The sequence below is a fragment of the Hemitrygon akajei genome, chromosome 13, assembly GCF_048418815.1.
Source record: "Hemitrygon akajei chromosome 13, sHemAka1.3, whole genome shotgun sequence".
Lineage (NCBI taxonomy): Eukaryota > Metazoa > Chordata > Chondrichthyes > Myliobatiformes > Dasyatidae > Hemitrygon > Hemitrygon akajei.
The window spans coordinates 75,973,476-75,997,510 of record NC_133136.1 but is presented as its reverse complement, the minus strand read 5'-3'; the positions used below and the strand labels follow the sequence as shown (position 1 = coordinate 75,997,510).

The following is a 24,035-nucleotide window of genomic DNA, read 5'->3' as shown; positions in this document are numbered from 1 at the left end:
TCAATGAGTTGTTTGCTATGTCTCCCCTCTCGCTGTGAAATGGGGACACCATTTTTTCCCTTATTAGGGAGAGAGAGAGGCTGTGGTATGTTGAATTACTGGGTGGACAAGTAGTTTATGGGGTACTGCAACTCTGTGTCTTCACTGATGCTTGCTGTAACGCTTGAGTGCTCAGTGGAGGGCACTGATGCTAGTGGGGGTGGGGGGTGGGTCGTTGCCTTGTAGTTGTTTGTGCTTGGGAGGGGGCAGCTGGGGGGGCTTTGGGGTTCTAATGTTTAACTGTCATTCATTCTTTGGGGCATTTTGTTTTTGTGATGTTTGCGAAGAAAAAGAATTTCAGGATGTATATTGTATTCATTTGTCTGACATTAAATTGAGGATCCGTGGGACTAGCAAAGAAGCAGAAGCTATGGGGAGATCAGTTATAATCATAGTAAATGGTGAGGCCAATATGAGAAGCCTGATCGATTGTTCCTATGTTCTTGTGCGTGGATCTGTGTGCATATTCCTGTGGGAAACTTAATTGGAGTTCAAGGAACAGCAACTCATCACATTACTGACGTCTGGACAATACTGATATCAATGATATCTGATCATAACTGCTACTTCCATTTTTCTGCACAACAGATATTGGTAATGAATTCATTAGCATGATTAAACACCCATCAAACCTATCATTCCCTTGTCCATTAACAATTTATTTTGCTTTTCAGTGTTATCATTTTGCCATTTAAATTATTCCCACCCTATTATAGACTTTCCCTTGTTATTTTCTCCTCCCTTCAATGATTGCTTATAACCAGTTATGTCTGTGACATTACTCACCTCTCTGTATAGCCACAGATCGCAAATATTAACTCTTCGCTCTCTACAGATGTTGCCTGATTGTCTGGTTATTCTCAGCTTTTTCGGCTAACTATAGACTGTTCATTACGTCAATTGGCGTGCAATGCTGCAAGGAACTCAACAGTGCAGTTAAAGCCCTTGCTTAACCTCTCACAGTTGAACCTACTCTTAGCTGCACAAGGTAAAAGCTTCGTGACTTCCCTCCATTTCAACTCTTTCCCTTTAAAAGTAAACCAAGGTGTGAAATCAGCTATTTTTTTAATGCCCTTGTTAATCTGAGTTGCTACTTTTAATGGATTGTGAATGCTGTGTGTTTAATATTTCAAAGTATTGGAATATTTTTGTATATATGTTGGTAGATTAAGCATTGTTTGCTTAAATAATTCATTACAGATTTATTTGTAAAAATGTTAATTGCATACATCATCGTGCTACCACGATATGTGCACCCCTCAATTAAAGTCGAGGTTAAACCTGCAATGCCATGTCTTTTTTTGTATTACCGTAGTTTAATGCTTTGAAGTTACGTAACAGTGAGTGCACTCGGTTTGTTCCTTTACTGCTGGAAAATTTGTTCAAGTGTATTGCTTCAGATCTCTAGATCTTGAATCAACTCTGATCTGTTATAAAACCTAGACAAAAATGCACATGTGGAATTATTGAGTTATGTAGGTCACCATTTTGGTCAGGAATGAGCATGCGAATAACAAAAGAAGTTTTACAGCAAAATGTACCATGAAATGCTTAACTAAAGTGAAATTCATTTTTCTATTGCATAACCATTCCACAGCTTATTAATCCATTCTTTTTACTGTGTTATTGTGTTTTTATGTTTTAATGTTAACACATTTTATTGTGATATTATTTTATGGTAATGACAACACCAATTTACTAAATCCACAGATGTTTACATTAGATTTATAAGGCCATAAGACATTGGAGCAGAATCAAGCCATTTGGCCCATCAAGTCTAGTCAGCCATACCATCATGGCTGATTTACATATTAACCCTCTCAATCCCATTCTCCTGCCTTCTCTTCTTACCATTTGATGCCCTGACTAATCAGGAACCTATCAAACTCTATTTTAAATATACTCAATGACTTGACTTCCATAGTCATCTGTGGGAGTAAATTTTACAGATTCACTACCCTCTGGCTAAAGAAATTCCTCCTCGTCTCTGTTCTAAATGGACGTCCCTCTATTTTGATGCTGTCCCCTCTGGTCCTAGACTTACCCACTATAGGAAACATCCACCTTATCCAGAACTTTCAATATTCGATAGGTTTCAATGAGCTCCCCCCCATCATTCTTATAAACTCCAGAAAGTATGGGCCCAGAGCCATCAACGTGCCTCACATGTTAACCCTTTAATTCCCAGAATCATTCTCATGAACCTCCTCTGTACCCTCTCCAATACCAGCACACCTTTTCTTAGATAAGTGGCCCAAAACTACTCACAATACTTCAAGTGCACTCTGACGAACGCCTTTCAAAACCTCAATATTACATCCTTGCTTTTGTATTCGAGTCCTCTCGAAATGAATGCTAACACTAATTTGCCTTCCTTACCACTAACTCAACCTGAAAATTAACCTTGAGGGAATCCTGCACAAGGACTTCCAAGTCCCCTTGTACCTCATATTTTTTGAATTTTCTCTCCATTTACAAAATAGCCTATGCCTTTATTCCTTCTACAAAAGTGTATTACTACGCACTTCTCTACAAGGCATTCCATCTGCCACTCCTTTGCCCATTCCCCCAATCTGTTAAAGCCCTCCCACAGACATCCTGCTTCCTCAACACTACATGTCGCTCCCCCTATCTTCATATCGTTCACAAACTTGGCCACAGAGCCATCAATTCCTTCATCCAAACCATTAACGTATAATGTAAAAAGAAGCAGCCTCAATACCAACCCCTGTATAGCACCACTAGTCACCGGCAGTCAAACAAAAAAAGGCCCCCTTTACTCCCACGCTTTGCTTCTGTTAGTCAACCAATCTTCCATCCATGCTAGTATCTTTCCTGTAATACAATGGGTTCTTGTTAAGCAGCCTCATGTGCTGCACCTTATCAAAGGCTTTCTCAAAATCACAAAACATAAGATGCTGGAAAAGCCCAGTAGCTGAAGCAGTATCAGTGTAAAGAGAAGTAGAGTAACATTAGGGGTTAACTCTGTTTCACTTTTCTCTTTCCATAGTTACTGCCTAGTTTGCTAAGTGTTTCCATTATTTTCTATTTGATAAAGCATCACTTTTTCAAAAATCCATACTGAATACTGTTTATTACATTTTAGGATTCCAAATGTTTTTTAACATAGATATTCAGAAAGAAAATAATATATAAACTGTTCAATTGTTACCTGTGCTTGCTCTATCTGATAGTTTAAATAAAGAAACTACATTAACTATATTATAACCCTCTTGCAACTTTCTCTTTACTAATAAACTACAAATAAAACATGCATATATAGTTATCTTCTGGTTCTTTAGCTGTTATTTTGATTTCTTTCCTAACTATATCCCATTTTGTGCTCACTACCTATTAGCAATCTCTTTCTGATTAAGCATTTTAATTAGTTGCAATTATACCTCTCTTTAATCTGTTGTTTATTATTACCAGATTTCTTGGATTTTTAAGGTGGGGTTTCTTTATCATATAGATAACAGTTCTAATTATTTACACTTTACCTTTTCTTTTGTTTTACTCTCCTCACTCCAATCTTATTCCTTCTAAAACTGGCTACATCCCAATCTAACAAGATGGTCTTCGTCATGTTTTTATCCTTTCCAATAACTTGTACTATGTTATGATCAATATTGCCGGGAGTTTTCTAGTACTAACTTTACCTTTATTTTGAATTAATACCGGATTATGAAGGACCCCATGCACCCCACATACAATCTCTTCTCCCTCCTGCCATCTGGGAAAAGGCCCCGAAGCATTCGGGCTCTCACGACCAGACTATGTAACAGTTTCTTCCCCCAAGCTATCAGATTCCTCAATACCCGAAGTCTGGACAGACACCTTGCCCTATTGTCCTGTTTATTATTTATTGTAATGCCTGCACTGTTTTTGTGCACTTTATGCAGTCCAGTGTAGGTCTGTAGTCTAGTGTAGCTTTCTCTGTGTTGTTTTTTTTATTATTACGTAGTTCAGTCTAGTTTTTTGTACTGTGTCATGTAACACCATGGTCCTGCAAAACGTTGTCTCATTTTTACTATGCACTGTACCAGCAGTTATGGTTGAAGTGACAATAAAAGTTGACTTGACTTGACTTGACTTGGATAACACCAAGAATGATAGCATATATTGCCATTCTCAAATTATTCTCTGTAATCAATGATTTACTTTTTCAACTTGAAGGTAGTTAACAATCAATAATCAAGGTGAGATTGGAGTGACATATGGACTGGATTGTATGAGTGTGAGGTTTAATTCCCTGAAGTACATCAGTGGACCAGTTGGATCTTAACAATATTCTATTATTTCAGTGTTACTGACGTACTTTGTTCCAGTATTTAATATTAATTATGTTTCCCATACATGCAATGTCATTTACATTAATGTCTCTTGGCCAACAGTTAAGCACTCTAGATACTATCCCAGTAACTCAACCACTATCTTACTACAGTGGCATACCTGAATCTCTGCTGCATTCTCTATCTCAAAATTCAGCAGTGACTCCTCTCAGGTTTGGCTCCTTACTGAACTGGGTAGGAAAATTATCTTGAACATATTGTAAATGATCTATTTCTTTTTCCATTTTTGTTCTCTCCCTCTTATTTACATTCTAATAGTAGAATTTGCCTGTGATAATATTCAAGATCTTTTACAAATTCCTTTATATACCTATGCATTTCTTCTTCTATTTAATGACATGTAATTATCCTTATTAACATGATTGATCTTTTCTTAGGCTTGGTTTCAATCCATACAGATTCAGCATCTTATTTAATCATGTATCTTTTTTTTCCCTATACCACCATTATCTTCTCATCAGTGCAACTAACTTACCAGGCCTTCTCACTTCACAAACTTTTCTCAATGTTATATCTGTCAATACTGAATTTACAATTCTGTTATCTTATAAACCAAATTTCAAATCTTTCTATTTAAAAAAAACCTACAATTCTGATGGTTTGTTAGGAATAACTTGCTTTCCATGAAGTTTGAATGGTTCTTAATTTTCCCTTTTGCTTAGTTTTGAACAGTTACATTATACTAGTATATATTGTTTTTTATTCTTGTCTTTACTTATCTATTCCTTTTATCAGACACATATTATTTCTTGCAAATATACACTATCTCCTAATTCGTATCAAAACTGATGATCAGGATTATGGGATAATTGCATTCCTGAAGTATTTCATAAGTGGTTTAGAGTAGAATTGATTGGCAGATACTGAAATTGCCAACAGTATAAGAGCAACATGACAAAGTAATTCATTGTATGTGAAGCATTTTGAGATGCCGCTGAGAAAAGTGATAAGGCACTATACAGTATATGTGATGAATTCTACTCTGCTATTAAAAAAGACAAAATATGCAAGAGTCAGCAAATTATATAGCAGAACTTGCATAGGTGCAATCACCATTTTAAGATAAAGAGCAAAATTTCAACAACACATTACATTGCATCCTTTAAGTATTTTATATCACATGCAAAAAAAAACCTTTAAGCAAAAAGACCCTTTATTTATTTTGCAACTCCACTAGGTTTGCAGCTTTTTCAGTATAATGGCTTCATCAGGAAGGGCAGATATTTTCAAGGACCATTAAGTTAAAAATAATAAATTGGAAAAATATAATAAAAGAAATAATTCAATAAAAGTAATATAAAACTGTCAAAAGATATATTAACCTCAGGAGGAATAATGCATAGGCTTAAAGAATAAAATCAGTACTTTAAATTATAAGGATAAATTAAATAAACATTAGTTGAGTTTACAAGATTGAGGAGTGATATCATCAGAAATAATGATGGTATTCCACTTGCCGTGTACAGTGAAATAATAACTTCTGGGGCTGAGATTTTGAATTCAAAATCTGATTATAATCATGAAATAAAAACTTTAATACATAAAAGTGAAACATATAATAGAAATATATGCAACACACACAAAATGCTGGATGAACTAAGCAGGCCAGGCAGCATCTATGGAAAAGAGATAGCCGATGTTTCAGGCCAACACCCTTCTGTAGGACATATATGATTTGTTTTACGTAAGATTTATGGATATAGGGTTAGTTGAAATGTTTGAGATTGAGTTAATACATTTTGATCAGATTGAGAGATAAGAAGGCAGGTAAATTATGTCAAGTTACTGTGCGGCTGCCACAGAATGCTGACATGGTTTCAAGGGGCTCAATTGCGTAGCCCAGTTCTCACGTTCCTCATTACATCGCCTTGCCTTCGATTACTGCTTCACTGGAAACTGTCAGCATCCACTAATTACATACTTTTAAATCATTCTCTTAAATAACCTCATAAGCTTTTAAGTTCATAAAAATAGCACTTAATTATCAAGAATCCCTTTATAAATCTGTATGGGAAAGTACTCAAAATGGTTATACATATGCTTTCTGTAGGTTCACCATATGGTTTAATCTTTGATATTCCACACTTCTTGTCAGAAAATCCAGTATTCCATTGCTTTTGATAACCTTGTCAATTTGAGTTGTTTCATATTTATGTTATGAACCAGAACATAGAAATCTTTGCACTTGTGCATTCCTTGGTCAAACTGTAATTATTCTTTTCTTTAAAGTCACAGAATCTGTAATTCTCTGATTCTCTTTTCAAATTTTGTTTTGGTGTCACTATGAACAGAGATTGTTCATGTGCAAAATCCTATAGAGCATTTACACTGATTTCCAAGCAGTTGACTATCCTGGTGACAAAGAAAAGGAAATACCCTCCATCATGCCCTCCCCTTTTATTTGGTAAATATAACTTTCTGTTTTTTTCCCTATTTTTATACAATTTAATATTCTCTATTAATATCCAGTGTGGTGCTTGTCAAAATTTAATACCTCTGAACTTCAAATCTTGTGTAATTTTTTCTAATACCATACCTTTAGCCTCCTTGAAAGTCTATAGGTCGGTCCAGGAATACAATACCTTATTCAGGCCTAAATTAGTTACTTCATGCACATATTTGTTAACCTTAAATATAATCAAATCAATCTAAAATATTCCCTCCAGCAACTAAATGGACTATATTTAGCCAGGATATTGCTCTTTTTTTTTTACATATTTACTCCATATAGAGTAGTACTTAACTCTTGTTTAAATTAACTAACTTGCTCGATTGTTCCTTAATTTACTATAGTATCTGGCACCATTTGTCATGTTAGAATTTGTATTCCCCATATATCTTCTTTGAAACATAGATAAGAAATACTTATCAAACATCCCTGCCAATTCAAATTTGTCCTTTAACTTATTATCATCTCCCTTCTCATTTAACAATCCTTTCTGAAAAACATGCTAAACATGTTGCATTTTAAAACTCACTTAAACTCACTTTCTCCTTTATACACATCTTTCTTACTCCAGTTATTTTTTCTTACATCATTTTATTCTTATCATACACCATGCCTTGGAGAGAGTGAATTACATAGGTTCACTGCTACCTTTTTATTTATTCATAAAATCACTAGCTTTCAACCTATCCCCTTTTGGAGAACAGAATGTATTTATTCCTCACAAAATTTAGTGTTGATCCTAATCCTCACTTTTTCTTTTCACCTCACCGAAACCATCACTTCCTATTGTTTTCAGTTCCTGGACTAAATCTTACAACTTCTATTTGGAGGTTAAATGTATTATATAATATTTACAAGATGTTCATTCACAATCACACTTTATACCTGATCAATATGATTGCTCATACATAGATCTAACAATGCCTCAGTGCCTCTCCACCCCTAAACAAATAATCTGAAGAATTTTATACTCATTTCAGATTTCAGGAATCCCAATGTACATTTACTATCTTTTCCCTCCCAATGTAAAATTAATTAATTCGTATTTTAGTTTCAATTTCCTTATAGATGAAGCCCACCACATTACATCCCATTTTTAATCTTTGATCTCTAAATACAAACATTAGTTTGCACAGAAACACTACTGTGCTTATTTTGTCCTTCCTAAATCATTCACTCTCTCTTTCATCTAGTTTTCCATTTGTCCTTCCTTATTCACTGTATCCCCTCTCAAAGGTGATATGTTCAAATAGTATTTTCTACTCCGAATTAGATTTCAGCCAGGATTTGGTCACTGTTTTCAAAATGTATTTTCACCTGGCATAATTGCTTCCAGTTTCTTTCCCACAATTTAAGCATTGCAATCCTTACTATTTTTCATTTTGAGTCACATTTAATCATAGCTGATGTTTTTTTTTAAACTGAAGCCTGAATCATGCTACATCAGAATTCCCACATATCTACTCTCACTAGTTTCACTCATTCCCAGAACCATGATAAGGTTCTCCTTTTCTTCACACCAGCCTTTGAATCATCTTATTTCCAGCAGCTCCAGCACAAAGCCACCATTAAAAATATATATTCCTGTCCCAAGACCCAAGTCCGTTACCAAGGCTTCCTCTTCCACCGTGTTCCATTTGCTTACCACCCACATATTTATCCACTTCATTTTTTCTCCCTTGGCTCATTTTTGCTATTCCCCCTTCTCTCCTACTGGTTCCAACTGATCATCCCTCCCTTGCCTGGTTCAATCAATTAGCTACTGACTTCAGTGGCCCAGTCTCTATCCTCCCTCTTCCCTCTGGTTCTATTTAACTATTTCCAAATGTCAACTAATAGCTGTCAACTATACTTCCTCCCACTCCTGTACACTGGCTATCTTCCCACTACACTGATAGTTGCACTTGACCTAAGACACCAACAACTCCCTTGCTTCCATAGATGCCGCTTGATCCATTGAGCAGTTTATGTTTTACTGTTGGATTAACTAGCTGCTGTAAATTAACCCTCAATGTAGGTTAATAGCAAAAAAAAATCAAAATGGAGTTGACTGCCAAATGTGAGAGAGGAAACATTGCAGGAAATTGAGGAGAAGGGAAATGGGATTAATAGTATTGGCCCAATCTCAGGACCGTGCAGCATCTAATGGGCCAAATGGCCTCCAATGACATCATGAGGATGAGATAATATATTTTCATACTTTGCATCACAGAATGCATCAATTTACAGGATTTTTAGTCAACTTGTTTTGTGGCATCATCATAACTTATGTGAACTGTTGAGCATCAGCATTCAAATTAATACATCTTCATGAAATGGGAAAGATTTTTAAATTACAAATACTGTACCTTCATCCAAATACTTCACAAGTAGCTTAATACTAAGAGTAGTCTTTGATAGATTCTCGTTAAATATCTAAAATTCAGCAGATCTATAATTACTAACTCTTGTATCATGTGTCTCATTAATTATTTGCATTCTTCCAATTTATTGCTTTATTGGAACATCTTTCTTTGCTTGCCTCATTAGTCTTCTATTTCCCTCATTTTTGAGCAAGTTTTCATCAGCTGATTTAATGGTTTTACATCACTGTATTTACTTCCAAGGTTACTACAAGAATATCTCATTCAGCTGAGTTCAGAAGGTTAAGGATGTTCTAAATCAAGATAATAAGCAGGTCTCACAAGATATGCTACTGAGATTATGTGCTCTAGAGGCAGTAGCCAGAACAAAAGGACTTTATCTCAGAAGTAGGCCAGTACCATTTACAAAAAAAAATGTCAGAAAGCAATCGTTCATACAAAATCTAGGAGAAATCTGCAAGCACTCTCCCAAAATGTGCTGTGTCAACTGAGATTAAAAGATATAGTTTATTGCATCATGTGATCATGACCCAAAAGATCTAAAGAATTGTTCTTTCTACATTACTTGATTTAAATAACATTATTGTGTTAAAAGTCTGAATGGCACATCCCTTTTCTTCGCTTGCTACATTCCTATGGCTTTATTTATTTTGATCCATTCCTTTTTATCTGCATGGCATACCTTGACCTGAAACACCTAAGTGCAGAAAATGAATTTTACCACTTTTTTGTACACATTGGCTTTTTAACCTGATGTCAAATCTGAGGTCACCAAAAGAAACCACTATATTAGATAGATAGATAGATAGATACTTTATTCATCCCCATGGGGAAATTCAACTTTTTTTCCAATGTCCCATACACTTGTTTAAGGACATTCTTGCTTTAAGAAATTGACAATAATGTTCTCTCACAGCAGTAGTAGACTGCAATTTTGCTTTCAGGTGGAGTTACCTGTGAAGCTCAGAGTTGCCACAATCATATATTACTCACTGCAGAGCAGGTCAACACTATTACAATGCACCCTCTATGGCAGTCACAGAAGGCCACTGCCATCACAAACTTAAGGTGCACTTTGCACAGGTGCTGCATTTTTTCTCGGTGCTGTCAGTGTGCAAGGGGACTGGACTTAAAATCCAATACAAGAGACTTCAAGGTAAAATCATTGTCTTGGTGGGGTCCCATTATTTCATACACAGTTCCCATATTTCTTTCCACATCATTTCATTGTAAATTAGAAACAAAGGACACAGGAACTTTTTATCCAATTTTGCTAGTGAGACAGGAAAACACATCACCTACACTGGTAACACCCAACTTGCTTGACTGATGCAGAAATGTCACCCATAATGGGGTGAATGCATGAGGAAGTGCCCAATGCAATTTTGCAGTGGGTGAGATTTCAACAGTAAATTGTTGCAAAAAAAAACATTTTTTTCTGATTTAATTTCTATTCATGACAGTTTATTTGCCCAGAGATGCTGGCTACCCTGCTGAACATGTACGGTATTTATTTGAAATGTCCACTTTAGTTAGAGTTAAGCATCACAAAAAGCTGTAATTTGATGCAACCACAACCCCAAAAATGAGTGACAAAGCCGAAACAGTGCATCTCCTGAACCAATGTATTTTAAAGACTGAGAAAATGAAGGAGAAAAGTGAAGGGGGAAAAAAGAGCAAATTAGAGTCAAAGCAAGTATAGAAAATAAAAGTCTATAAATAGACAAAGAATACTGTATTAACTAAGAAAGAAAGTCAAATTTTAAACTCCTGTTTAAGCAATTGCCCACATGTAGCAAATATATTGAAGAATTAATTTCCTCTATTGGGGCCAAATGTTGATTGGCATCACATTAATAATTAACACCCTGTTAAAAACTTACTAATGTTCTTATCTGTCAGATTTAAATTTCCGCACTGAGTATGATGGCCAATTAAGTTGCAAGCCCAGTAAATTCTTAAAATTAACAACTAGACTTGGGGCAAGCTGCTACTTGTGCAAAGCAAATGGTACAACAATATAAATTGACCAGCATGTTATGGATACTCATAACTTATGGTTTCCCCTCTTATCCATTAGACTTGCTGGTCAATTTTCACATTAATAACTACATGCTTCTTTAGCACTTCATTATTTTTCTACCATGATCTTATCTAGAGTTATGATGACATAACCCAGTTTCCATGTATTCAATACAAATGACTTAACTAGTGTGTGGAACCACTAGCAGAGATGATTGGTTACTGTATCAATGTGGGCAAAAAAGAGGCATATTTGACATTCTGTGAAAAGTTCAATCTTTTAATATCTTTTAAGAGGACCAAGCACCTGCTTATAAATTGCAGAATACAACCACCTGTCTTGGTGTCTGAAGGCAAGAAATCAGTCAAATAACGCAATTCTTTTAAAAAATATATAAATTAAATAGTAGCCCAAAACATGTACTACAAAACACACAGGAGATATCTCAGGTCATCTGGAGCTCAGTATTTTTAATCAGGATTTTTCAGAATAAAGCAGATACTTTTTGTTTAAAATCCACGATTCTAAAAACTACATAATGCCAAAAAGATGTTGTTTACCAATATTGTTAGATAGTCATCAGTGTTGACGGAGATCTGAGTCAGCACCAATATTACGTAATGTTCCATGCAATGAGAGCATTAGATTCTGGAGACAAAATCCTAAAATAACCAACAGTACTAATTTGAATATAATCCTATATGCTGCTGAAAGCAAACTACTGCACTTACAAGAATACTAAAATAAAAATATAAAATGCTGAAAATGCTCAGCGGTCCGGGCAACATTTATGGAGAGAGAAACAAGAGTCAAAATTTCAGGTTGACTCTTAGGAGGATGTGTGCTAGCACACTGTTTTAGTGTGAAATTCAAAGGAAAATCATTTCTAGGCCAAAGTTTGTTCTAGGCTGAGGGATCCTGAAATAATGAACAGTTTCAGACAGGAGATACCTATGTTTCCATCTGGGCCACCTGTCCTCAGATTTTACTTGCTACACTTCAAAAGCCCATAAATCTCATTAATTGCCAAGAATCTGTCTAGATACTTCTTGAAAAGGATTAAAGTTTCCTATTCCACCACCCACACCAACTGCTTGTTCCACATACTTGCCATTCTTTTAGTAAAGAAGTTCCACCTGCACTTACAATATATGAAGGATTTTTGGCAGAGAATAGAAAAACATTTCTAGTATATGGTCATATGAACTTGTAGAACATTAACTAAAGTTAGTTAGTTGAAGCTATGTTAATCTTACAAAACAAAGATTAAAGAAATGGCTAAAAGGACTAAAGGGATTTGAAATACATAGAAAAAAGACATGTAGGATTATAATAAAAGCCCATGGACACATTAGGCCCTACGGTTGATTGTTTGTAACCTTCACATAATTTTGTAAACTAGCCAAACCAAAATCTCCTCCTGTCCAATCACATCAGCCAACGGCAGGCTTAGTATGCAATGTAGCTCAAAACTAACTGCACAGTCCCTCCTTTTAATCAGCAACCACCACACTATAGCTGCATTATGCATTAAATAGTCAGGCAAGCTACTTCATCAAATCATAAACACGAGATTCTGCAGATGCTGGAAGTCCAGAGTGACCAACACAAAATACTGGAGGAGCTCAGCAGGTCAGGCAGCGATTATGGAGGGAAATACACAGGTGACATTTCAGGCTGAGAAAACATCAACTGATTAATTCTCTCCATAGTTGCTGCCTGACATGCTGAGTTTATCAAATCATCACAGCTTTAAAACTTCTACCACTAAGAAAAGCCAACTTCAGCTTCTACAACAGGACACACACTGCCCTGGATTGGACATTTATCACTGTACCTTCATCATAATTTGGTAATAGTCATTAAATTCTCTTCTTAATAAGAATGTGTAAGCAACCTCAGCACAGCTGCTATTGACTCAGCAAAGCCAGGTTTCAAAAACAAATGTTCTTGACATCATCTACATTCTGAAAAAGAACAGAAGCATCATCAAGGTACATCAAGATCTCTTGATGATACATCTCCATTGATTATCAAGGCAACATAGCTACAATGAAGCATGAGGATGCAGTAAGTTAAACCCGCCATTGCTTGCAGCAGTGTTTTGACTGAATGGCAAACACAATTAAACCTGGAATTCCTTTCATACTATGTCAGTAAAACCATGCTGTATCCTATATTGGGATATTCAGACAGTAATTTCCAAGATTGTGGATTATCTGGTACTCCAATTTCCCTTCAGTAAATGAACTTTTTGAAGCCTGACTTGTTGCCAAACTGAGACAAAGTCACCTCAACCTATCTCACCATGGGGAAAGTCCAAAGCAGTAGAAGGAATCACAACTTCTTTCTCTGTCAGACAGACTCTCTCCATCGCCATATCTATTGTTAGGGCTGTTTTGTCTATAATAGTGGAAAGCCTTTTAGGAACTACCCCAACCATAGGATAAGAGGGAAAGGCTTACATTCACTAGTGTATATTCTATTGGACATTAGCTGAAAATTCAGAGCCAGACCTCTGGATAAAAGACTTCAAACACTAAAAAAAACTGATTTTTTAAAAAAATCAACTCTTAAGATAGTTGTTTCCCAGGAATTTCAGTTTATTTATTTCCTGTGTATGTTCTTTGAATAGGACAATTTGCGCAAGATGCAGAGATACCTCTGTAGGCAGTAGATTTGGCCCAATTCTCCAGTATAAAACCTGGACTAGTTTGCTCTCAGATCTTCTTCAATATCCCACAAATAGCTCACAACTGACATCAAGCGAAGGTGACCCAAGGTAAAAACCTATAACAGACGGCTTCCAAATTTTTGTCCCTAAGAGAATGTACTGACCTGATAATTAAAAAGAGAGATGATCATAATCATGGGAAAGGGGGAGTAAAGCTCAGGGAGCAAAAAGTACAAATGACTTGCATTTCCTTTCCCATATAGAGAACTTCCTAAAATTTAAAATACATTACCAGGGCCTAGATCTGATCCATGGTATCATTCTAGGCCACAATCTGTGTTTTATGTAATTCACGAGGCCTGGGATAATATCATATCTCACATTGGAATGCAGATAGTAAATCCTGATTTTGCATATTCATAGAGCTCTCACTTGGCTATAGCAAAGATTCACATTCCTTGCAAAATTCTTAAGTACAAAAGGACAACATCTGTAGAACTAAGGATATTGCCTCAAATTTAACCTCTTCCACATCTTACTTTTCTATTTTATGGGATGATGGAAGGGGGCATCTAAAAGAAGAGCTGATATCTTGATTTCCCAATAAAAAAAACTGAGGTCCCCATCTGTTTGAGGCAAGTGCTTCTATTGCTCAGAGAAAAGGTTTCAGCCATTCCAAATTTTCAATTTTGCAAGGTAAATCAAAGTGCTAAAACAGAAAATCTTGCCTCCTAGTTCTCATTCCACCATAGTGCCAGCTCAAACTAAAATTACATCTGCTTCAAAAGCTTATCCCTTATGGCTAGCTTGCAGACTATTAGCAATGCAATTGCAATATTGAGCAAAACATATTTTCCAACATAGTTTGTCAGAATAGTAACTACCATGGTAGCTGTACCATGCCAGTAAAAAATACACTGGTACAGTTCAATTCTGCAACATATCTCCCTATGCTGGCTGCCTATTTAACGAGATCAGAACAACAACATTTCAATTTTTATGCCATTTCAAACTGATGTTCAATTTCCCTATGACCACAAATTTTGAAGAAAATTATGCACATTATTTTGCTTGATAGATATAATAAAAATATTTATGTTCAAGTTAAGCAAAAATTTCATTCTAATCTAAGCAAGGTTGATACAAAATACAGTTAAACAATATTATACAGGAAGATATAGTTTCTATTTTTTTAACAAAGCAGGACAAGATGAAGCATTGTTTATCAGAGCCCATGATGCTCATTTACATTGAATCTAGCCTGAAATTACTTACATTACAAAACCATCAATGCAATATTGGATTAGTAGTGTTCACCTGCATTTTGTAGAGCACATGAACATTAGCTATGAACCATGACTGATACAGATTAGTAGTCAAGCAATGGAAGTTCAGTGAATTGATGAATAGATGATGCCAAATGGTAGGATATGAATTTTGATGATAAACTTTCATTGACTGAAGCCAAGTCATCAGGACTATACTCCTGATATTGACACACTGAGCAATCTGCATGCTCTTACAAACAAGAGAAAACCTGCAGATGCTGGAAATCCAATCAATACACACAAAGTGCTGCAGGAACTCAGCAGGCCAGGCAGCATCTATGGAGAAGAGTACAGTCAACGTTTCAGGCTGAAACATCGACTGCATGCTCCTTCTCTTTTCCTCTCTCTTTCTCCCTCTCCCTCTCTCATAACCACACAATCTCTCTAGTTAACTATTAGATAACATAATTAGATCACAAGATATAGGAGCAAAAATAGCCTATTCGGCCCATCAAGTCTACTCCACCATTTAACCATGGATGATTTATTATTCCTCTCAAAGTCATACTCCAGCTTTCTCCCCATAACCTTAAACGTGTTCTTACTAATCGAGAACATATCCACCTCCACCTTAAATACACCGAATGACTTGGCCTCCACAGCTGTCTGTGTTCAAAGTAAATTTATTATCAAAGTACATATATGTCACCATATCTAACCCTGAGATTTATTTTCTTGAGGGCATACTCAAAAATCCATATTAGAATAAAATCTATAATAGAAACAATGAAAAACCAAACCAGCTTGGGTGTTCAACCAACGTCCAAACACTACAAACTATGCAAATACATACATACATACATAAATTAATAATAATAATAAATAAGCAATAAAGAGCAAGAACATGAGATGAAGAGTCCCTGAAAGTGAGTCCCATAGATTGTGGGAACATCTCAGTGATGGGGCAAGTGAAACTATGAGATGTTATCCCCTCTGGTTCAAGAGCCTGATGGTTAAGCGGTAATAACTAAACCTGATGGTGTGAGTCCTGAGATTCCTGTATCTTCTTCCTGATGGCAGCAGTGAGAACAGAGCATGACCTGGGTGGTGGCGGTGCCTGATGATGGATCCTGCTTTCCTGCATCAATATTTCATGTAGATGTTCTCAATAGTGGTGAGGGTTTTACCCATGATGGACTGTGCCATATCCCCTGACTTCTTGTAGGATTTTCTGTTCAAGGGATTTGATGTTTCCATACGCTGTGATGAAGCCAGTCAATACATTCTGCAGTGTATATCTATAGAAGTTTGTCAAATTTTAAATGTCATACCAAATCCACACAAACTCCTAAGGAAGCAGAGGCACTGGCATGCTTTCTTTGCAATTGCACTTACATGCTGGCAATGAATTCCACAGATTCACCTGCTTCTGGTGAAAAGAATTTCTCCTCATTTCTGTTCTAAAGGGACATCCTTCTATTCAGCATATCACTATGACAATCCTGGTCTCATACTTACAAAGAAAGTCTTCTCTGGAGAGCTTCCTGGTCTATTATAGGTGTAACTAAGAATCTCCTCCACCGAAGCCTGCTCATTATCATGTTACACCATTCTTTAATGTTTCCAGGATTAGCCCTGCTTGTGAGTAGTAATCAGCATGTGGTCTAGTGCACTTCCTTGTTTGGATTAGTTTTAAATGGAACAAACCATTCATGATATTACCATCTTGGTGATACCTTTAGCTTAGCAATGGCACAGTTATGACTATTTTGATATTGTGACCATGGAAATATAAACATAGCACTGCAACTCAGTCAACTCACCTAACTTAATTGTATATTATGGTCTTTTTATCTGTTTCAGAGTGCTATTGAATGTAGATCAGAATCCATTCTTTTTAATTGGCCTAATCAGACTTAATCTAGGCTGTCATGAAAACATGCTCAAGGAAATTGTGCGTGCGATGCACTTATATTTCTGATATGCTCGTCAGCGATGAAGCCTCCCTATCGATAGACCAAAAATGCTCCTTACTAAATAAGAGTAACATATTAAATGGTGAAAGATTATTAAAGACAGAAATATATTGCAAAACAAATTCCAACCCAATTTTATTCAGTCATTGTTCAAAATTCCTACACAATTGTAACTATTACAAATCCTAATTTAAGTCATTTTTTGCTATCTTCAAGTCAGAATGCATACAGCTTGACGTTATATGATTCCTGAAATATCCTAATCCACTGGAATAGATATAACAATTCTAAAAATTGAACTCAAGATTAAATAATCAATTCAAATTGAATGTTTGTGCCAGAACTATAATCTCTTATTTGATAAATGGATTTTGCATATTTTATTTTACAAAATATGAACCATGTAAATGCTGCAACAATTTACTGGCTAAACTAACTGCATATGTTACTGTGCTCTATTCTCCATTCATTGTCATTATGTTCCCATTTAATACTACTGACCTGCCAGACAGCCTCCTTTATTAGTCTGCTGATCAACACTTCTTTGTTCCATTGCTCATTCCCTGTCATACACACTACCTCCATTGCTGTATACAAACAGTGGCACTGTGCACCAGCTGGTCTTGTCACCGAATACTGATTCTTTCTGTGTCTTTCCACAGCAGCAGCTCAGTGACAGGTTCACCTCCTTGCAGCTACTCTGCATTGCTGACCTATGGAAATGGTGTCATGGGATGACACCGAGGGCACATTTCTTACCAGCACTTCATGAACGTCACCACAACTTCAACAACTATCAAACATCGGGTTGGATGCCAGGCTTGTTTGACGAGTTATGGCTGCACCTTCTGCTTTTTTCCCTATATTATGACTGAAAGATTTTTTTTTGGTCTTATGAATTTTCTGTAAGATCAGTGACAAAGGTTGTTCAGTCACTAATTAGACCAGTTTATAGATGTGATCTCTGAGGTTTTCAAATCCAGACTGTTTCATGTTAGTGGTCTTTTCCAAATGGCAGAGGTATTTGTTCTTTTATCGTTAAAAACCATTTAAAATAATTGAACATAAAGATATCATCAGCTTTGTAATTACATAGTTTAATGGGTCCTGACTGCCTCTAGATGGGAAATACAACATTTCAAAACTGTGAAGACACAAGTAACTGCAGATGCTAGAATCTGGAGCAACAAACAAAAACCTGGAGTAACTTAGCAAATCAAGAGCATTTTGGGAGAGAAATGGACAGTCAAAGTTTCAGGTTGGGACCTTTTACCTGGACTCGAGATGAAGGGTCTGGACCCAAAATACTGAAGGTCTATTTCCATCTATAAATGCTGCCTGACTTGCTGAGTTTCTCCATCTGTGTATGTTTTCCTTCAAAACCAGATGGAAAGATCCAGCCCAATCGATAGTAGGTAAGAGACAAATAACATTCAAGGTAATTAGGGTTTAGTCATAGTTGCTTTCCATGCAGGCAACACTGATATAAATACATTGAAAAGAAGAAATTGGAGTCAATAGCTATGGTTGGTGTAAAGCTGAAGGGCTTAATGGGAGTACATCCAGTCCCTTAGCTCAGGTTATCATTAGCAATGGCATAAGAAGTCAGATGTACCAGACTGACTGACAGCTCATCTCTGACTTCCACATCTCAATGAACAGGAATAGATGTTAACGACAAGCTAGCCCAGGACAAGAAAATTGAACCAACGAACAGATTTAAGTATAATCATGCCCATTAAACCGAGTGTGCCTACTGAAGTTATATAAGATTCAGTTACACTTCTTGAAGAGCTTGAGAATTTTCCTAGCAACACACATGAAATGCTGGTGGAATGCAGCAGGCCAGGCAGCATCTACAGGAAGAAGCACAGACGACATTTCGGGCCGAGACCCTTCGTCAGGACTAACTGAAAGAAAAGGTAGTAAGAGATTTGAAAGTAGGAGGAGGTGGGGGAAATCCAAAATGATAGGAGAACACAAGAGGGGGAGGGGTGAAGCTAAGAGCTGAAAAGGTGATTGGCAAAAGGGATACAGAGCTGGAGAAGGGAAAGGATCATGGGACAGGAGGCCTAGGGAGAACGAAAGGGGGAGGGGAGCACCAGAGGGAGATGGAGAACAGGCAAAGAAAGATTGCGTGAGGGGCAGAGAGAGAAAAAAAGGAAGGGAGGAATGAATGAATGAATGAATAAATAAATAAGGGATAGGGTGAGAAGGGGAGGAGGGGCATTAACGGAAGTTAGAGAAACCAATGTCCATGCCATCAGGTTGGAGGCTACCCAAACAGAATATATGGTGTTGTTCCTCCAACCTGAGTGTTAAGAAATATCCTTACCTTTTTACTTGAAAAGGATTTTGCAATCCCAACCATACCACCAAACCTGCAGACAGATGGTTGGTGTTACGAATCAAAACACAAAAATACAACTGCAGATGCTGTGGATCAAATATGTACACAATGCTGGAAGAACTCAGCAGGTCAGGCAGCATCCATGAGAAAAGAGCAGCCAACATTTCGGGCCGAGACCCTTCATCAGGAATGGGGGGGAAGAGATGGCCGAAGCCCAGTAATAGAGATGGGGAGGGGGTAGGGCCTAGAGGCGCCAGGTGGAAAACCAATCAGAGGAAAGATAAAGGGTGGAGGGGGAGATGGTTGGTGTTAAAGTGTGGTGGACTGACTTTTACCTTGTTGAGGCCAGGCGGCAACTCTCAGACACCTCCTCTTACTTACCCTTTGAATGGGACTCCACTCAGAACCATCAGGCCATCGTCACCAACCTCATCAACTCTGGGGACTTCCCATCCACTGCCACTAAACTCATAGTTTCCTTACTCCACAGTGTTCACTTTTACCTCTTACCCAAAAACCACAAATCTGAATATTTGGGTAGGTCCATGGTTTCTGCCTGTTCCTGCCCCACTAAACCTGTATCCGCAGACTCTACTCTCTCATTTAACCTTGGTTCAGTCCCTTCCCAACTACATCCACGACACTTCACGTGCTCTCAATCTCCTCAACCACTTTCAATTCGCTGACCCCAACTGCCCCATTTTCACCATGGATGTCCAGTCAATATACACCTTAATACCCATCAAGAAGGTCTTAAAGCTCTCTGCTTCTTTCTCGGAAAAAAGAATCAACCAGTTCCGCTCCACCACTTCCCTACTCCACCTCGCAAGACCTGGTCCTCATCCTCAACAATTTCTCCTTTGACTCCTTCCATTTTCTCCAAAACTCAACAGGTAGCCATGGGCACCCACATGTGCCCCATCTATACCTGCCAGTTCACTGGCTATGTGGAACTGACTCCCCAAATCTTTCTGTTGTACACTGACAACTGCATTGGTTCTGCTTCATGCACCCAAGCTGAGCTTGTCAATGTTATCTCTTTGCCTCTATTATCCATTCTACCCTTAAATTCACTTAATTCCTTTCTGATACCTCTCACCCCTTCCTCAATCTCTCTGTCCACATTTCTGGAGACCAACTGTTTACCAACACCTTCTATAAACCTACAGATTCCCATGGCTATCTTGACTATATCTCTTACTACTCTGTCTCCTGTAAAATTGCTATTCCCTTTTTTCAGTTCCTTCAACCTGCCACATCTGTTCCCAGGATAAGGCTTTCCTTTCCAGGACATCAGAGGTGTCCTCCTTCAAAGAATGAGGTTTCCCTTCCTCCACCATTGATGCTGCCCTCACCCACATCTCCTCTATTTCTCAGACATCCATGCTCACCCATCTTCCTGCTGCTTGATAAGGATAGAGCTCCTCTTTTCCTCACCTACCACCCCATGAACCTCTGCATGGAGCACAGAGTTCTCCACAACTTCCACCATCTTCAAAAAGATCTCACCATCAAACTTTACCTACCTCCCTCTCCCAACTTCACTCTCACTTTTTGCAGTAATTGCTCTCTCCAGGAATCCCTTGTCCATTCGTCCCACTCCATTGTTGAATTCTGGTGACTAAATCCAAGGTTCTTTTAGAAGTCAGGAACAAGGTACAAAACTTGCTGCTTCAAGATGGTTTAATTACAAGTTGATAGAACAATGATAATAGGAACAGAACAGTGACATGGGTCTACTACTTGAAGAATAGGTAAACTAAAGACAACACCTAGCATTAAACGGCAAGTTTTATACCACTGAGATAAGGAAAATTCCACTGAAATTTGTAGATAAGAGTCAACCAATTAGAAAGTACTCATTCATATTCTCCAGTACCAAGTTAATCAATAAGAAAACAGTTAGCCACTTAATGCAGAACAAAGAAGCTTTCAAAGCTTTCCAAAATTATACATTGTGTAATCACTAAAGTCATATTAAACAGTTATGTGCATACTAAGAGCCATGAGGAATCATAGTAAGCAGTTACTTGTATATAAGTAATTATATAAAATACAAGCAGATAATTAATTGTTAAATTACAAAGAAAATAACAATTAAACAGTCCAATCTAAGAATTAAACAGTCAGATCCAACACCACTAATCTTCCTCCAGACACATATCCTTGCAACTGACAGAAATACTACACCTGCTCATTCACCTTCTCCCTCAACTCCATTCAGAGTCCCAAACAGTCCTTCCAGGTGAGGCAGCACTTCACCAGTGAACCTGTTGGGGTCATCTATTGTATCTGGTGCTGCCGATGCAGCTTCCTTTACATTAGTGAGAACCGATGTAAACTGGGAGATCGCTTTGTCAAGCACCTCCGCTCCATCTGCCAAAAGTGGAATTTCCCAATGGCCAACCATTTTCATTCTTATCCACACTCCCATTCTGACATGTTAGTCCGTGGTCTCTTCTTCTGTCACAATAAGACCACTCTCAGGGTGGAGGAGCAACACCTCATATTTCACTTAGGTAGCCTCCAACCTGATGGCATGAACATCAATTTCTCCTTCCGGTAATGTTTTCCTTCTTTTTCTTTTCCCATCCCCCTTTCTTCTTCTACTACTGTCCACTCTGACCTCTTACCTCTTCTCCTCACCTGCCTATCACCTCTCCCTGGAGCTGCTCCTTCTTCCCTTTCTCCCATTCTTCAATTATGTGAAGAACAAAAGGATGACAGGAGTGAAGGTAGGACTGATTAGAGATAAAGGTGAGAAGATGTGTCTGGAGGCTGTGGAAGTGAGCGAGGTCCTCAATGAATACTTCTCATCGGTATTCACCAATGAGAGGGAATTTGATGATGGTGAGGACAATATGAATGAGGTTGATGTTCTGGAGCATGTTGATATTAAGGGAGGGGAGGTGCTGGAGTTGCTAAAATACATTAGGATGGATAAGTCCCCGGGGCCTGACGGAATGTTCCCCAGGCTGCTCCACGAGGCGAGGAAAGAGATTGCTGAGCCTCTGGCTAGGATCTTTATGTCCTCATTGTCCACAGTAATGATACCGGAGGATTGGAGGGAGGTGAATGTTGTCCCCTTGTCCAAAAAAGGTAGTAGGGATAGTCTGGGTAATTATAGACCAGTGAGCCTTATGTCTGTGATGGGAAAGCTGTTGGAAAAGATTCTTAGAGATAGAATCTATGGGCATTAAGAGAATCATGGTCTGATCAGGGACAGTCGGCATGGCTTTGTGAAGGGCAGATCGTGTCTAACAAGCCTGATAGAGTTCTCTGAGGAGGTGACCAAGCAAAGAGATGAGGGTAGTGCAGTGGATGTGATCTACATGGATTTTAGTAAGGCATTTGACAAAGTTCCACACGGTAGGATTATTTAGAAAGTCAAAAGGCATGGGATCCAGGGAAGTTTGGCCTGGTGGATTCAGAATTGACTTGCCTACAGAAAGCAGAGGGTCGTGGTGGAGGGAGTACATTCAGATTGGAGGGTTGTGACTAGTGGTGTCCCACAAGGATCGGTTCTGGGACCTCTACTTTTTGTGATTTTTATTAACGACCTGGATGTGGGGGTAGAAAGGTAGGTTGGCAAGTTTGCAGACAGCACAAAGGTTGGTGGTGTTGTGTATAGAGTAGAGGATTGTCGAAGATTGCAGAGAGACATCGATAGGATGCAGAAGTGGCAGATGGAGTTCAACCCAGAGAAGTGTGAGGTGGTACACCTTGGAAGGACAAACTCCAAGGCAGAGTAAAAAGTAAATGGCAGAATACTTGGTAGTGTGGAGGAGCAGAGGGATCTGGGGGTACATGTTCACAGATCCCTGAAAGTTGCCTCACAGGTAGATATGGTAGTTAAGAAAGCTAATGGGGTGTTAGCTTTCATAAGTCGAGGGATGGAGTTTAAGAGCCGCGAGGTAATGATACAGCTCTATACAATTCTGCTAGGCCACACTTGGAGCACTACGTCCAGTTCTGGTCGCCTCACTATAGGAAGGATGTGGAAGCATTGGAAAGGGTACAGAGGTTTACCAGGATGCTGCCTGGTTTAGACAGTATGCACAATGATCAGAGATTAAGGGAGTTAGGGCTTTACTCTTTGGAGAGGAGGAGAATGAGAGGAGACATGATAGAGGTATGCAAGATATTAAGAGGAATAGATAGAGTGGACAGCCAGCACCTCTTCCCCAGGGCACCACTGCTCAATACAAGAGGACATGGCTTTAAGGCAGGGGTTCCCAACCTGGGGTGCCCGCACCCCCAGGGAGTACGAGATGGAATTTCAGGGGGTGCGACAAAGAGTGGCTTGTGTGCTTGAGTGACAAATCACGAGTCATCACTCAGCCAGCTGCCAGTGTGCCTTGAGAAGTGGTAGTAACGCTTGTCCCAAGCACACTCCAGTCTCCCGCTGCCCGAGTCAGCGTTGAGGATTCTCATCAGTGTTACCCGGGAAGTTACACCTCAGAGGTGAGAAGTCTCATCAATTTACTGTTTACAATTTTTTCTGAATAAGTTAGAATCTAATTGCTCAATTTATATTTGCA

At 38.1% G+C, this 24,035-nt stretch overlaps 1 protein-coding gene across 2 annotated transcripts in view; it reads right to left on the bottom strand.

The window, feature by feature from the left end:
* The window catches only part of ppargc1a (peroxisome proliferator-activated receptor gamma, coactivator 1 alpha), a 563,573-nt gene that overhangs the window by 311,534 nt on the left and 228,004 nt on the right, over positions 1 to 24,035 (bottom strand). Inside the window, exon 1 of one of the 2 annotated variants that reach the window (XM_073064906.1) lies at positions 17,646 to 17,741. The exons of the other annotated variant lie outside the window; for it this stretch is intronic. Within the exon in view, the coding sequence (XP_072921007.1) occupies positions 17,646 to 17,729 (84 nt within the window). The 5' untranslated portion in view covers positions 17,730 to 17,741. Of the gene's footprint in view, positions 1 to 17,645; positions 17,742 to 24,035 lie in introns of those variants that run through there. 2 annotated transcript variants of the gene reach the window in all.